We start from the raw sequence: 16,092 nt of genomic DNA on the forward strand, positions 1-16,092 counted from the left end.
GCATTAGCCATGTTCTCTGATAGAGAGGAAACTGTTGTGGATAAATAACGGCGGACAGGGGTGTAAAACAGAGAGGGGTTTAATAGCGGCGTCTTCGCGGTGGGCATGACTTAGGTGACAACGGCACCGCGGCCTGTTGTAAACTCCACATTGACCGTAAAGCCGCCAAACGGGACCGTATATTAAACGCGCTCGACGCCGGGCTCGGGGGAATGTGATCCCGGGTTCAAGGACCTCGTCTCGCGGGCCCCGTGCTGCATATTCACTTATCAGAGTCTGCGGGCCGGGATAATAAACCGGATTAAAGCGATAAGTAATTGCTCTGTCGCTGAGCGCTAGCAAACAGCTGAGGCTCTGTCCTGAACGCGCGCGACTGTACGGCTATTAAACTGCCGCGCGTTTATTTGGAGTTCGGACCGTAATTCTAAACCAGCCTTGCTGGAAAGACCGGTCTATACATTCAGACTTGCTGGTTTGGTGTTGATCTACCAATCAAAACACCAGTTGTGCTGGTAAATCTGGTTGAGGAAGGCATTACCAGTTAAGCTTGTTAAAGGAAGAGTTGACTCCATTTACTCATTTATCATTTTCTCTATAGCACAAATTATATTTTAAACAACACTGGGGTCCAAACAACATTGGATGGACAAATATTTGTGTGTGTGTGTGTGTGTGTTTCGCAAAAGAAAAGTGAGTCATAAATGTTTAGAATGATGAAAAAACATTTGCGTTCGCTCGCTAAATGTTTGCTTTACCCCAGAAAACTTTGCGTTCGCTCGCAAAAAACGTTTGTTTTCTTTGAACGCAAAGTTTCCGGGGGAACACAAAAGCATTGCCAAAGAATTTTTCCTTCCATCTCATTTTGTGTTCTTCACCATGTCCCTTTAGAGGCTCCATACTGTAAAGTATTGAAAGAAAATACATATTTGTGTAGTTCTTGGTGAACAATTAGCATGTAGTGTTAAGTCTGGCCACTGGGGGCGCTTTGGCGTTTTTCTTGACGCCCTAGCCTAGAAAGTAGAAAATTAAATAAAAAAGATACAAATTTCCAAAGGACATTCAGAAAATATTTTTGAAGCTCTCAGACGTTCTGATCTGGTATTTGTGGTGACATTTTTATTTAAAATTTTAGTAAGGTTGTTATGTGCTTTCATAATTTTTCAGTTATTTATTTATTTCTACATAGCTTTATTTTTTAGTTGGTAGTTGCCAAAGCAACATTTTTTATGTTTTTGTTTAAACTTTTCATCTAATATTTATATTTTATTTAATCTCTATTCAAATGACTAAACAATTTTTTAATAAGTTTTAGCTAATAATACCAACACTGATTAAGTTGCAAAAATATTAAAAAAAATAATTGTACACTAAAAAATGATGGGTTGTTTTAACCTAAATTTGGGTCAAATATGGACAAACCCAGCCATTGGGTTAATTTTTTTTATTACATTTTTAACCCAATGTTTGAGTTTGTCCATATTGACCCAAAATTGGGTTAAAACAATCCAGCATTCTTTAGAGTGATTGTGTCTAAATCTAAATTCTCACATGTGTCTCCTCTGCAGTTTCAAATAAGCAAAAATATGTATTCTACGTAGTAATTATTTAAATGAACACTCGAGACTATAATGGAGGCGTTTCAGGGACTCTGCAGAGTATTTTTCATGCTCACACAGCAACATTACACACTAAAGAAAGCATAGGGCTTCTTTAAATGTAGTTTCTGAACATTGTGATCTGTGGATTGCCGTGATCGTCTGCTAAAAAAAAAAGTGTTTTCAGCTCAAATCAAAACTACCTGTTACTACCCTGCTCAATATTCATCCAGAACACCAGAAATAAACATTGTTCACATTGCTATCACAAATGTTCCAATTTCATGCCATTCTTTGATTCACAATTAATGACCACTTTCAATAATGGCAGGCCACCAAAGTCTTCCATTAATCAGCAACCAAAATCACCATTTCAAAGGTGGCGCTCGACCAACATCTCAGAAGTCCACCGCCGCCACTGCCGCTTTAACTAATTCATAACACTTATACTCTGGAGGAACTGTTAGAACAAGCTCTTTCGGCCTCATTACAGACAGCTTTTATCACTTGTGTTTTAAACTTACACTCTTTCCTCTCTGGACAGACTTCGTCGACCCCAAACTGCAGATACTGAGCTGGTGGAAGTTTGCGAACGTCCAAAAGTGTGAAAACACTACAAAACCATCTTTCAATACGATATATGTATATAATCATGAAAGTATGAAAAGAGAATCTCAGTTTGTTCTCTTATACAGAAACGAGACTTGAAATGTACAGATGAAACTGGAAAAATTAAAATATGGTGCAAAAGTTCATTTATTTCAGTAATTCAACTTAAAAGGTGAAACTAATGTATTATATAGACTTATTACATGCAAAGTGAGATATTTCAAGCCTTTATTTGTTATAATTTTGATGATTATGGCGTACAGCTTATGAAAACCCCAAATTCAAAATTAGAATATTGTGAAAAGGTTTTCATAATCATTAAAATTATAACAAATAAAGGCTTGCAATATCTTACTTTTCACCATATTAAAATTTTTCGAGTTTCACCTGCAATTGACCCTTCGCAGGGAGCTTGATTGACAGGTGATCTGACCAATCATACTTCACCATCCACCATTTTGTCCGACAAAGCAGTCAGGAGAGTTAGTAGATTAACATGTGCGGATTTGAGCTTGAGAAGCGGAGTGTACTGACGCCTTTCCGCGGTTAAAACAACATTCCTTCTGATGTTCATTCATGTTTATTTGATGCTATAAATGAACTAGAAGGAGGAGATGATCGGTTCACGAGCAGCGACACAGCGATCTGTCACGACACATCAGAAATGCGCTCAAATTTATCATATATTTCTCAAACATCCATATATTTGATCATAGTTTGATCAAATACACCCGACAAATGGTTCAAGTGAGCAAATTCTGAATTTTTCCAGCTTAACATCCAGGAAAAAAGATCTGGATTCTGATATTCTCAGATCGGATTCGAGCCTCATTCACACTGGAAATAAATCTGATTTGATCTGCCATGTAAGCGGATAGATCGGATATTCCCGAGTCATACGACATGGAAAATGCGAATGACGTCAACTCAGGCGGACACCAACCGTGATCACATGACTCTTTTAAATGGCACAATATAGGACGAAGACTAAACCCAATGCTTTACTGACCTTTAAAGATGGTGCGGAAAGCAAAAGCTTTTGCTAAAAATTGTATTCCTTTTCAGCCTAAGCTTTTCCGGGTCAGTTTGTGTATCTTGGGTTGTTTCGCCAAGTGTACAGTGTAAATGCAGATATCCGATATGGGTCACTTTTAAAAGAAGATGTAAGCTGGTCGTCCAAAAAAATCTGATATAGTCAACAAATCATAATTCGCCTTTGGCTAAGCCACACCCTAGAATGTAGATTGACCAATCACAGCGCAGCAAAGAACGAGCTCCACAGAGGTCCGACACTTTTTCCCAGCGCTCCATTGACTTTAACACCGGCGTCTCATATTGTTGGTATCGGCAGGCTATTACCGTCGTAGTTTTATCAGAAATATGGTTAACTGTTGTGCCTGGGGCATTTGTAACACAGATACGCGTTTCCCAGAGAGGTTGGAGGGGGGCGTCCTTTTTTTTCCCTTCCCAAAACCGAAGTCAAACCCTGACAAGTGTTGTCTTTGGATTAAACTGTGTGGACGTCCTCAGTCAGCGAAACCCCTCAAGATCAACAACACACTTTTGCTCTAAGATACATTTAGCTTTTAACCTTACTGTGAAGTTATACTAGTTAGACAGTTTTAGGTCATGATTTCGGTTCTCTATCCTAATTGTTGATACGCTAGCACACGCTGCTAATAAATACAACTTTATACTCGCGTAGTCCGTTTGCTTTGTAATAACGATTATAGAAGTGAATAAAGACCCAGCTCTGCATGAACAGTGTTGCTCCTGATATTGTGAGTCCCAGTCTCCGTCTCGATCAGGATATAATGCGGTGGATAATTTTTTGACTGTGACCGTTATGCTTTTGCCTCTATTTGGATGCCTTGTTGTTGCTTGCGTTTATGTCTTGAATATAGCCTTCGAACGCACACTGAGCCCCTTCTGCCTACTTCTATCGGACACTTTATTTGCTGCTTTATAAAAGTTTGATAAAATTTCAGCAGGAAGAGCCGTCACAGCATAAGCCATGTTGATACCAAACCAGAGCCCAGATGAAGTTGACGGACGTAGCAACAGTAACTAAGGGGGGCGGGGCTTAGCCAAAGGTGAATTGGGCATCAAAACCTGCAGTGGAAATGCAACCAAAGAGCAATAAAATGTCCGTCTGATACCATCAATGGCACTTCTAAGTTCAATCAAACAAAGTTAGAGCTAAGACGGATGATCTCAAATTCTACTTTTACTTCAATCTCCACCATAATTTCTCCCTGCAGTTAAAAATGAATCATATTAATCATGTACCAGTGAAAATCACACTCTATAAATTATGCCATTCAACTGTCTTGTTGCCACTGTGTGGCCTATTTTCCTCTTCCTTTCTTCAACAAATCATGGATTTTCTTTTCTTTACAATGGCAGGCCACCAAATTCCTTCATCAATCTGTGAAAAAAAACACACACCAAAAAAAAATCACCATTTCAAAGGTGGCTCTCTGAAGGAGCGTGTCGTCCGCGGCTGCCGTTTTAACTAATTCATAACACTTATACTCTGGAGGTAAGAACAAGGTCTTTCAGCCTCATTATTCACCGCTTTTATCGGTCTCCTAAAGACATGTTTTAAACATGCTCGCTCTCTTTCTATCTGTCCATCCGTGCGTGTGTGTAACTTTTGATTAATCTCAGAGCAAACAGAGCACTATAAAGCCCTGTAGAATAGATGCTCGCTCGTCCAATCCGCCGTGATTACGTGGCGACGACTCGTGTAAGACTCGTGCGCGCGCCGGTCACTTGGTATTAATGACGGCCGCTGGTGGAACGTGATATTAGGATTCATATCAGGCCGGGTGGAGGCTCACCTTTGACTCTCCGGGGGCTTTTGGCTTCAGCTTATCAGGGACGGCCGGCACCGCCAGCGCCACATTTTATCTTTAAAATGTATATTTCATGGGCATATTCTTTTCCTTTAGCTCCACTGGAGTCTTTAAGCTCTCGGCTGGTGTGATAAATAACCTGAGAAAGACTCGCTGTCTCACGTTAAACCTCATGCAAAAAATCATGTGCAACTCTCCTGCACATTAGTCAGCTCTATCAAAAGTCTTATTTAAAAACATATTTATTTTCTTTAGCTTTTCATAAGTTATGTTTGTCATCAATTTTGTAAAGCACTTTAGGGCAACGTCTGTTGTTTGAAAATGTGCTACTGTGTATAAATAAAGTTGCTTGCTTGCTCTTAAATCTCATTTGTGTCGATGCGGTGTAACCGGTCATGTGATGTGCAAAAACAAATGGTGCAAAATCTGAACATGTGCATGTATGAATGAGAAAACGATCCCGTTTAGATGCCTTGGAAGGCCGTAGGAAGTGAAATAGTTTTGGGAAGAGCCGGACGGGTTCGTACCTCTGGACAGGGATGATGGGGAAGGTTTTTTGGGAAGTTCGCTGAAGCCGTTTCCATCCAGAGCGGACGTCTTACAGTCCTTCTTCTCTGCGGCGCTGGGCACACTGGCCTCCATTCTCAAGTGTTCTGGGAGAGAGAGAACAAATATGCATGAGGATGCATTAATGTGGCAAAGAAAACAAGTAACAAACTAAATAAAATATAAAAAATATACAAATGTGTGATATATGAATATCTAAAGAAATTATTAAAATATGGAAATGTAAAAATATATATATATAAAAAAATAAAATAAAATTATCATCTAAAACATTAAATAAAAAATTAAATATTAAAAAAAATTAATGAAATCTAAAGTAAAATAAGAAAAAAAAATATATATATAATGAAATAAAACACATTTAAAAATATATAAAAAATTATATCAAATAACAAGAATGATCACTACTGGCGGAACCCTTGCATGAAGATGCATTAATTAATCAAATATAAAAAATTTAAATATATGATATATGAATACCTATAAAAATAAATATGGAAATGTAAAAAATTCTATGTAAAAATTAAACCTGTAAAAAACTAAAATGAAATATATATATATATATATATATATATATATATTTATAAACTAAAATGAAATATAAAGTAAAATAAGAAAAAAATTTAATTATATATATACAGTATATAATGAAATAAAACAACACATTTAAAAATATATAAAAAATCTATCAAATAAGAAGAATGAGCACTACTGGCAGAACCCTTGATTACTGCAAAAGACGTTTTATTATTTACAGGTTTTTCCTTATGAAATTGTTTTATGCACCATTGAAGAAAATATAAACAAAAATGTTAACAATACAATAAACAGTCAGCTTAAGGTAGCTACAAGTTTTATGTGTTTAAATATCAAAATAACTCCAGCATCATCATACACTAGAGTTGTGCAGGCGAGAGTAAATGAAGCGTGATCTGCTGTGACGTCACAACCGTGTTGCATTGTGGTCCGTGGATCTGTGTGAAGTGTACATGAGTCGACTCGCTCCCTCGGTCAAAGGCTCTGTCCAAATACACTTCCCTCGCGAAGTCCAGCGCACTTAAAAACGGCAAGAGTGCGAGTGTGTGAAGGTGTTTTAATTCAAATCGTAAAAGTTCATTATGAAGATTTTAAAATAATAGCATCAGGTCACACTTACTAACACATATTCTGATTGTTTGCTTCAAAGAGTCTGATCTCTTTATAAAAATGCACTACAGGATGATGCAATCACTGAACTTTAAAGGGGTGGTTGAGTGTGATTTGACTTTTCTAACTGTAGTTAGTGTGTAATGTTGTGTTTTCTAACTGTAGTTAGTGTGTAATGTTGTGTTTTCTAATTGTAGTTAGTGTGTAATGTGTTTTCTAACTGTAGTTAGTGTGTAATGTTGTGTTTTCTAACTGTAGTTAGTGTGTAATGTTGTGTTGTCTAACTGTAGTTAGTGTGTAATGTTGTGTTTTCTAACTGTAGTTAGTGTGTAATGTTGTGTTGTCTAACTGTAGTTAGTGTGTAATGTTGTGTTTTCTAACTGTAGTTAGTGTGTAATGTTGTGTTTTCTAACTGTAGTTAGTGTGTAATGTTGTGTTTTCTAACTGTAGTTAGTGTGTAGTGTTGTGTTTTCTAACTGTAGTTAGTGTGTAATGTTGTGTTTTCTAACTGTAGTTAGTGTGTAATGTTGTGTTTTCTAACTGTAGTTAGTGTGTAATGTTGTGTTTTCTAACTGTAGTTAGTGTGTAATGTTGTGTTGTCTAACTGTAGTTAGTGTGTAGTGTTGTGTTTTCTAACTGTAGTTAGTGTGTAGTGTTGTGTTTTCTAACTGTAGTTAGTGTGTAATGTTGTGTTGTCTAACTGTAGTTAGTGTGTAATGTTGTGTTTTCTAACTGTAGTTAGTGTGTAATGTTGTGTTTTCTAACTGTAGTTAGTGTGTAATGTTGTGTTTTCTAACTGTAGTTAGTGTGTAATGTTGTGTTTTCTAACTGTAGTTAGTGTGTAATGTTGTGTTTTCTAACTGTAGTTAGTGTGTAATGTTGTGTTGTCTAACTGTAGTTAGTGTGTAATGTTGTGTTTTCTAACTGTAGTTAGTGTGTAATGTTGTGTTGTCTAACTGTAGTTAGTGTGTAATGTTGTGTTTTCTAACTGTAGTTAGTGTGTAATGTTGTGTTGTCTAACTGTAGTTAGTGTGTAGTGTTGTGTTTTCTAACTGTAGTTAGTGTGTAGTGTTGTGTTTTCTAACTGTAGTGAGTGTGTAATGTTGTGTTTTATAACTGTAGTTAGTGTGTAATGTTGTGTTGTCTAACTGTAGTTAGTGTGTAATGTTGTGTTTTCTAACTGTAGTTAGTGTGTAATGTTGTGTTTTCTAACTGTAGTTAGTGTGTAGTGTTGTGTTTTCTAACTGTAGTTAGTGTGTAATGTTGTGTTTTCTAACTGTAGTTAGTGTGTAATGTTGTGTTTTCTAACTGTAGTTAGTGTGTAATGTTGTGTTTTCTAACTGTAGTTAGTGTGTAGTGTTGTGTTTTCTAACTGTAGTTAGTGTGTAATGTTGTGTTTTCTAACTGTAGTTAGTGTGTAGTGTTGTGTTTTCTAACTGTAGTTAGTGTGTAATGTTGTGTTTTCTAACTGTAGTTAGTGTGTAATGTTGTGTTTTCTAACTGTAGTTAGTGTGTAATGTTGTGTTTTCTAACTGTAGTTAGTGTGTAATGTTGTGTTTTCTAACTGTAGTTAGTGTGTAGTGTTGTGTTTTCTAACTGTAGTTAGTGTGTAATGTTGTGTTTTCTAACTGTAGTTAGTGTGTAGTGTTGTGTTTTCTAACTGTAGTTAGTGTGTAATGTTGTGTTTTCTAACTGTAGTTAGTGTGTAGAGTTGTGTTTTCTAACTGTAGTTAGTGTGTAGTGTTGTGTTTTCTAACTGTAGTTAGTGTGTAATGTTGTGTTTTCTAACTGTAGTTAGTGTGTAATGTTGTGTTTTCTAACTGTAGTTAGTGTGTAGTGTTGTGTTTTCTAACTGTAGTTAGTGTGTAGTGTTGTGTTTTCTAACTGTAGTTAGTGTGTAGTGTTGTGTTTTCTAACTGTAGTTAGTGTGTAATGTTGTGTTTTCTAACTGTAGTTAGTGTGTAATGTTGTGTTTTCTAACTGTAGTTAGTGTGTAGTGTTGTGTTTTCTAACTGTAGTTAGTGTGTAGTGTTGTGTTTTCTAACTGTAGTTAGTGTGTAGTGTTGTGTTTTCTAACTGTAGTTAGTGTGTAATGTTGTGTTTTCTAACTGTAGTTAGTGTGTAATGTTGTGTTTTCTAACTGTAGTTAGTGTGTAGTGTTGTGTTTTCTAACTGTAGTTAGTGTGTAATGTTGTGTTTTCTAACTGTAGTTAGTGTGTAATGTTGTGTTTTCTAACTGTAGTTAGTGTGTAATGTTGTGTTTTCTAGCTGTAGTTAGTGTGTAATGTTGTGTTTTCTAACTGTAGTTAGTGTGTAATGTTGTGTTTTCTAACTGTAGTTAGTGTGTAATGTTGTGTAATGTGTTTTCTAACTGTAGTTAGTGTGTAATGTTGTGTTTTCTAACTGTAGTTAGTGTGTAATGTTGTGTTTTCTAACTGTAGTTAGTGTGTAATGTTGTGTTTTCTAACTGTAGTTAGTGTGTAATGTTGTGTAATGTGTTTTCTAACTGTAGTTAGTGTGTAATGTTGTGTTGTCTAACTGTAGTTAGTGTGTAATGTTGTGTAATGTTGTGTTTTCTAACTGTAGTTAGTGTGTAATGTTGTGTTTTCTAACTGTAATTAGTGTGTAGTGTTGTGTTGTCTAACTGTAGTTAGTGTGTAATGTTGTGTTTTCTAACTGTAGTTAGTGTGTAATGTTGTGTATTCTAACTGTAGTTAGTGTGTAATGTTGTGTTTTCTAACTGTAGTTAGTGTGTAATGTTGTGTTTTCTAACTGTAGTTAGTGTGTAATGTTGTGTATTCTAACTGTAGTTAGTGTGTAATGTTGTGTTTTCTAACTGTAGTTAGTGTGTAATGTTGTGTTTGATCATAAACAACATCTGCAAAGTTACAACGCTCAAAGTTCAGAGCAAACGAAGATATTTGCTTTTAAAGAAATCGCTTTTTAAGAACTACAACAAACGGCTGGTAGAGACTACACGACATTCCTCCCGGGTTAGTGACATCACCAACCCTAAAATTTACATAAACCCCGCCCCCTGAACACGATTTATAGATTATCAAGACAGAATATGCTAATCAATGACTAGAAGATAACTACACATAATCTTCATAAATTCATCAACTAACCATTCAGAAATGTCCTGTTCTTCTACATGTTGTCACTTCTTCTTGAGTCTCTCCATCTTTCTGACTCCGGTTTGAACATAAAACGCTAAAAGTTTTTGAAATTTTCAGTGCGTGTGTGTGTGTGTGTGTGTGTGTGTGTGTGAGGTAAAAAGACACGAGCTCTTGTAGCTCCGCCCCCTGTGCCGGGAGCAGCAGCTCTATTGCATTTAAAGAGACAGACAAAACGGTGTGTTTTTGCTCACCCTCAAAAAGTGACAATTTTAACATGATATATAAACATATCTGTGGGGTATTTAGAGCTAAAACTTCACACACACACTCTGAGGACATCAGAGACTTATTTTATATCTTGTGAAAAGGGCATTACACCCCCCCTTTAATACTTCGTGTTAGAGGTCAGTTTAAATCATTAAGTATGAGCAACTTCTAATAATTAAATCTGCGTATGAATGCCTTATGAATTATGAAACCGGAATCTGTGTGCTCACGGCACTTCATTGAAATGGCTTGAGTGAGCAGAAGCAGATTTGTTTAGTCACTCAACCGTCTCTTTTCTCTCTTTTTTTAAGGCAAGGTAAGCCGATTAAAGGAGGAACACACTTGTGATCCTGGATAGCATCTGTCTCCGCTTTCCGTCGCCAACAGTGATGCCCGCTCTCCGCTGGCACCGCCAGTCAGACCTTCAGCGGGAATGACTTCTTCACGTTCCTCTTATGCAGTGCATGCATCGACTTAAAAACATCTCGACGTTTATTTCCAGCTGACATCATCATCATTCCCTCATATTTTACAGGTCCACATATCAGGGCGTATCGCAACCAAAATCCGTCAGGATGACAAAAACGCTCCATAAATCCCATAAGATATTTATGTGACCCTACATTCACCTTTACATTGAAATAACAGCATCGGTCTTTTCAATCGGCCCTGCTGGAGAATCTTGGCTCAAAATGTTGCAAATGTTGGCAGTGCGTTTAAAATGACGCTATGGCCAAAATCTTACATCATATCATGAGTCATTTTATATTCTATTAGGCATATTATACTGATTTCTGAAGGATCATGTGACCCTGAAGACTGGAGTAATGATGCTGAAAATACAGCTTTGATCACAGGAATAAATTATAGTTTAAAATATTATCTAATTGAAAACAGTTATTTTAAATTGTAATAATATTTCACAATATTACTGTTTTTACTGTATTTTTTGACCAGTCTGGAAAAAACAGATTCAAATTGAGTTCGAAACTGAAAACTGAAATCGGTCAAACTAACATAATAGACTCTAATTGTGATTGGATGAATCATACATAAAATACACAAACACAATACAGACGCACACAAACACACACACACACACACACACGTACACAAGCATGCACGCACACACACACACACACATGTATACAAGCATGCACGCACGCACACACACACACACACACTGATAGCATGCAAAAATTTCTACATTTATCTATAAACCATCATATCGCGACGCTCAGCCCTAGTGTGAAGATGTGTCAAAAACTAAATAATGCAAAATACGGTAAGATGAAAAAATATTAAAGAAAAAAACTAAATAAAATATAAAATTAGACATTAAAATGAAAAAAAAGAAGAAAAAAATATATATATACAAAATAAAATATTAAACATTTTAAATATATAAAATAAAAGAAATATTTAACCAAAAAAATTAAAAGGTAAAGCCTAAATAAATGTAAAAAAAAATGATATATATATAATCTAGTGTACGTCACACAGTTTTCTTTCAGTTCTTCACGATGAAGCTGTTATCACACTCAAGAGGTTTCTGAGAACAAGTGTTGCCGTTGCAGTTTGACTGAAATAAGTGAAAGACAAACGTGAATGTGAAGAGCATTGCAGATCTCCGGATGGGTCAGAGTTTGCTCTCGGACGCCCCTGTGGAGCCGAGAGCCTCGTGTTCACGGCAGGACCAGTGTGACGGGATAATACGGGTGTCAAAGACCAAGCAGACAGATGGTCACGCAAACAACAGGCACTCTCGCTGTTCCTGACGGTGTTTTTAATCAGCTCCAGTCACGAGACCCGCGGAGCACTTCACTCCTGACCCCGCTGACAAAACATACAGCCATTTTTACTCACTTTCAAGCTCCCAAAAACACAGAAAAGGAGATTTGAGAGCTATAATCAGTGCATAACAACTTTCATTTCATAAAATAAAGTAATAGTGCACAAGGACTAATTTTATGATCATAAATATAATATTTAATCCTTTTTCATTACATGCAAAAGGAGATTTTCAGCATTTGCAATGAATGCCGCTTTTCCACACAATAAAAGTGGATTTCTGATTTATATGATTATTAATGATTAGTGATTTATACTGTAGAAGTGTTTTTACTCAACATTTTCAATCTGTTTTTGTGCTCTGTCTGTATTTTTTTTAAATTTTCATACAGAAAGGTCTCATTTATTTTGAGAGTGAAAAGTGATTGAATGAAGATATTAAATATGGCTGTTATTGTGGTGTTAAGCATCAAAATAATAACACATAAAGGCTTGAAATATCTCACTTTGCATGTAATGAGTCTATATAATATATTAGTTTCACCTTTTAAGTTGAATTACTGAAATAAATGAACTTTTGCACCATATTAAAATGTTTCGAGTTTCACACATAGGGGGAGAGTGGGGTAAAATGAGCCAGTGGGTAAGTTGACCCACCCCCTGTTTCTAGGCAACTATGCACATTTGGTGTCATGGGACCATACATTTTGAAAGGCTCCATCATTTATATATTGCTGTGAAGATGTGAAGCACATGGGACAAAAGGGAAGTTGTCTTTTCCACAAAAACATATTTTTTGCTTGATAAAGTAAATTTTCTGCATTTCAGGTATATTAGCCGTTTTGTCACAGCAAATTGATCTAGGTCTAAAGTTGTGTATGGTACATGTTGGTGATTTGACAACATTTAAAACCATGTGAATCATTAAGCTAAAGGTTATCCTGAATTGCTAAGCTAGGTCGTTTTTACCAAAAATGGTGACTATGGGGCAAAGTGAGCCAGATGATGTGGGGTAAATTGAACCAGTGGTTCAACCTTTTTGAAATGGAGAAAATCGACTGAAATGTGTTGAAATAAAATGTCTTTGTATAAGCAACATATTAAACTGCAATTAACATTTATATGCCCTAATATTTCATAAAAACGAGAGCCTACAGTCGGCCGAAATATGAAAGACAATATTTTGTTGACTAGTTTTGGATAAATTATAAAGTTTTTTAAAAATAGACTACTGCTACATCAAATAAGGTTAGCAATTTCTGCTCATATGCCTATATATACAATATATATAGCCTATATTATATATATATATATATATATATATATATATATAATATATATATATAGGCTACACAGTATTTTTTTTTGTCAAAATAAAGTCATCAACGTAGGCTATATTCAAATACATTAATACATATACTAAAATGTAGGCCTATAATTTATTTTTTACAAAGAAATAGTACACTTGAAATATTGTTGAAATTGTAACTGTTGTTGTAATTGTAATCTTTTTAATAAAATAGCAAAACATATATTTACAAGGTAGATGTAAGCTAAATTTTAAAAGGTCAATATAAGCCTTCTCTTTAAATTATTTGTATTGTGCTTTATATGAGTGACACATTTGGGGAGAAGATTTTGTTTTTTTAATAACCATGCATAAACATTATTCTCTCAAAAATACAAACAGGTATATACATGTTGCTCACATATTATGGTAGCCCTGTTTTGTGCTAAATAGTGCATTTCCACCTTTGCCATTAATATGTGTATAAGCAACTGAAAAAAGCACAAATGTCAGGGCATTTCAAAACATCCCAAGGGCCCCAAAAACACCTCAGACCCCAGAGGGTTAACATTGTTTAGAAAGGTAAGTGTGTAATTAAATTATTATTTTAAAGAGGCAAGTCTTTTTTATTATTATGCTTGCATAAAAAAGTGAAAGATAGGATGGTCAATTTACCCCCAGACGGCTCAATTTACCCACTGACTGGAATCAACTTACCCCTAACCTGGGGTAAGTTGATTCACATGTACACTTTTTTTTCTGAGGTCATATTTTCAAGGCTCTTTGTCATAGGTGCATTTTTTAATTTTCAGTTTATAGGCAACATCCCAAATTAACAGTGGATGTCTTCATTGTACTTCTGTCTCAATTTCCCTTGCCTTGAGATCCACATAAGTAAAAACTGGCTCATCTTACCCCACTCTCCCTACACACACACACACACACGATCACTTTACATGTGGAAAATGTGAAAAATTTCACTTTACATTCCTGGAAAATACATTAAATTGTACCGGTGAATACATAAGTCATATAGAGTTTCAAATTGGTGGCACATTTTGAAATGCACATCAGAAACTACAATAATTTAACAAATAAATATGTTTCTTACAGTACGACAAATGAAACCAGTAAAATGATCCAGAACAGGCAAGCCTGTCCTGCAATCCAGAAATTTGCAAGTCATTGCCAATGACTGGAATCAGATCAGCTCAAGAGTTTCTGTTCGATAACAGATCATATATTACAGGCCATGAAAGCTGTCACTTTTCACTCTCAGAATAAAATCAAACTTATTGTTTGAAAACGAATGTTTAATTGTGTCTAAATAAGCATGAAAACAAAAGCTCCATCCGTAAACTCCAGCGCCTGGGATTGAACCCAGTCCACGAGGAGCCACAGCTTTTAAATCACGGGCTGGATTTGCTCTGACTCCTGAAAGTGTGTGACGGACGGCAGTGTGTGTTCTTTACGAGCTGGTGGCGGATGGCTCTCTTTGAAGCGCTCTAACAGGTGTGAGGGGCTTTCCTCCGCGGATCTCGGGCGGAGACATTGTGCCATTCAAGACCAGAGACCCCGCGGCATCCGAGAGCTCATTACGGCGGATCAGTGGGAAAAACACCTCGTTAATTACAGCCAGTCAAATAACAGCATCATTCACACGACTGAGAACTGACCTGAGATCAGCGCTCGCAGGGCCCGGATGTCGGCCTCGGATGTCAAGGCTTTTATCCAGTACAACTGTGGGAAGTGAGAGAGACTGGGATCTAAGGATTATCGCTTTAAATGTTGCTGGGAATTTACCAGAAACAAAATAGATAGATAGATAGATAGATAGATAGATAGATAGATAGATAGATAGATAGATAGATAGATAGATAGATAGATAGATAGATAGATAGATAGATAGATAGATAGATAGATAGATAGATAGATAGATAGATAGATAGATAGATAGATAGATAGATTAAACAATTGTTAAAACAATAGATGAACGATAGATAGAGCGACAGAATGATAGAACGATGGATGGAACAATCGTTAAAACCATAGATAGATAGATAGATAGATAGATAGATAGATAGATAGATAGATAGATAGATAGATAGATAGATAGATAGATAGATAGATAGATAGATAGATAGATAGATAGATAGATAGATAGATAGATAGATGGAGCAATAGAATGATAGAACGATGAATGGATGGATGGATGGATGGATAGATAGATAGATAGATAGATAGATAGATAGATAGATAGATAGATAGATAGATAGATAGATAGATAGATAGATAGATAGATAGATAGATAGATAGAGCGATTGGATGGATGGATGGATGGATGGATGGATGGATGGATGGATGGATGGATGGATGGATGGATGGATGGATGGATGGATGGATGGATGGATGAAACAATTGTTAAAACAATAGATGAACGATAGATAGAGCGATAGATAGATGGATGGATGTGGATGGATAGATAGATAGATAGATAGATAGATAGATAGATAGATAGATAGATAGATAGATAGATAGATAGATAGATAGATAGATGAAACAATTGTTAAAACAATAGATGAACGATAGATAGAGCCACAGAATGATGGAACGATAGAACGATGGATGGATGGATGGATGATGGATGGATGGATGGATGGATGGATGGATGATAGATAGATAGATAGATAGATAGATAGATAGATAGATAGATAGATAGATAGATAGATAGATACTCTATAATTACAGATTTTTGCTGTATTTTACTTCTTGCATTAAACTTTTCAGAGCAAATAAATAAATACTGAGATATATTCAAATTCAACTTCCTCCATTTCACTCAGCTCTATATA

At 35.9% G+C, this 16,092-nt stretch overlaps 1 protein-coding gene across 2 annotated transcripts in view; it reads right to left on the minus strand.

Moving 5' to 3' along the window:
* Positions 1–16,092, minus strand: part of gli2b (GLI family zinc finger 2b) — a 107,916-nt gene that overhangs the window by 70,088 nt on the left and 21,736 nt on the right. For both annotated transcript variants that reach the window (XM_079597809.1, XM_079597808.1), the window contains exon 2: positions 5,590–5,715. In XM_079597809.1, coding sequence (XP_079453935.1) covers positions 5,590–5,704 — 115 coding nt within the window. In that variant the 5' untranslated portion in view covers positions 5,705–5,715. The remainder of the gene's footprint in view (positions 1–5,589; positions 5,716–16,092) is intronic.

Source organism: Phoxinus phoxinus (genome assembly GCF_949152265.1).
Source record: "Phoxinus phoxinus genome assembly, chromosome: 22".
NCBI lineage: Eukaryota > Metazoa > Chordata > Actinopteri > Cypriniformes > Leuciscidae > Phoxinus > Phoxinus phoxinus.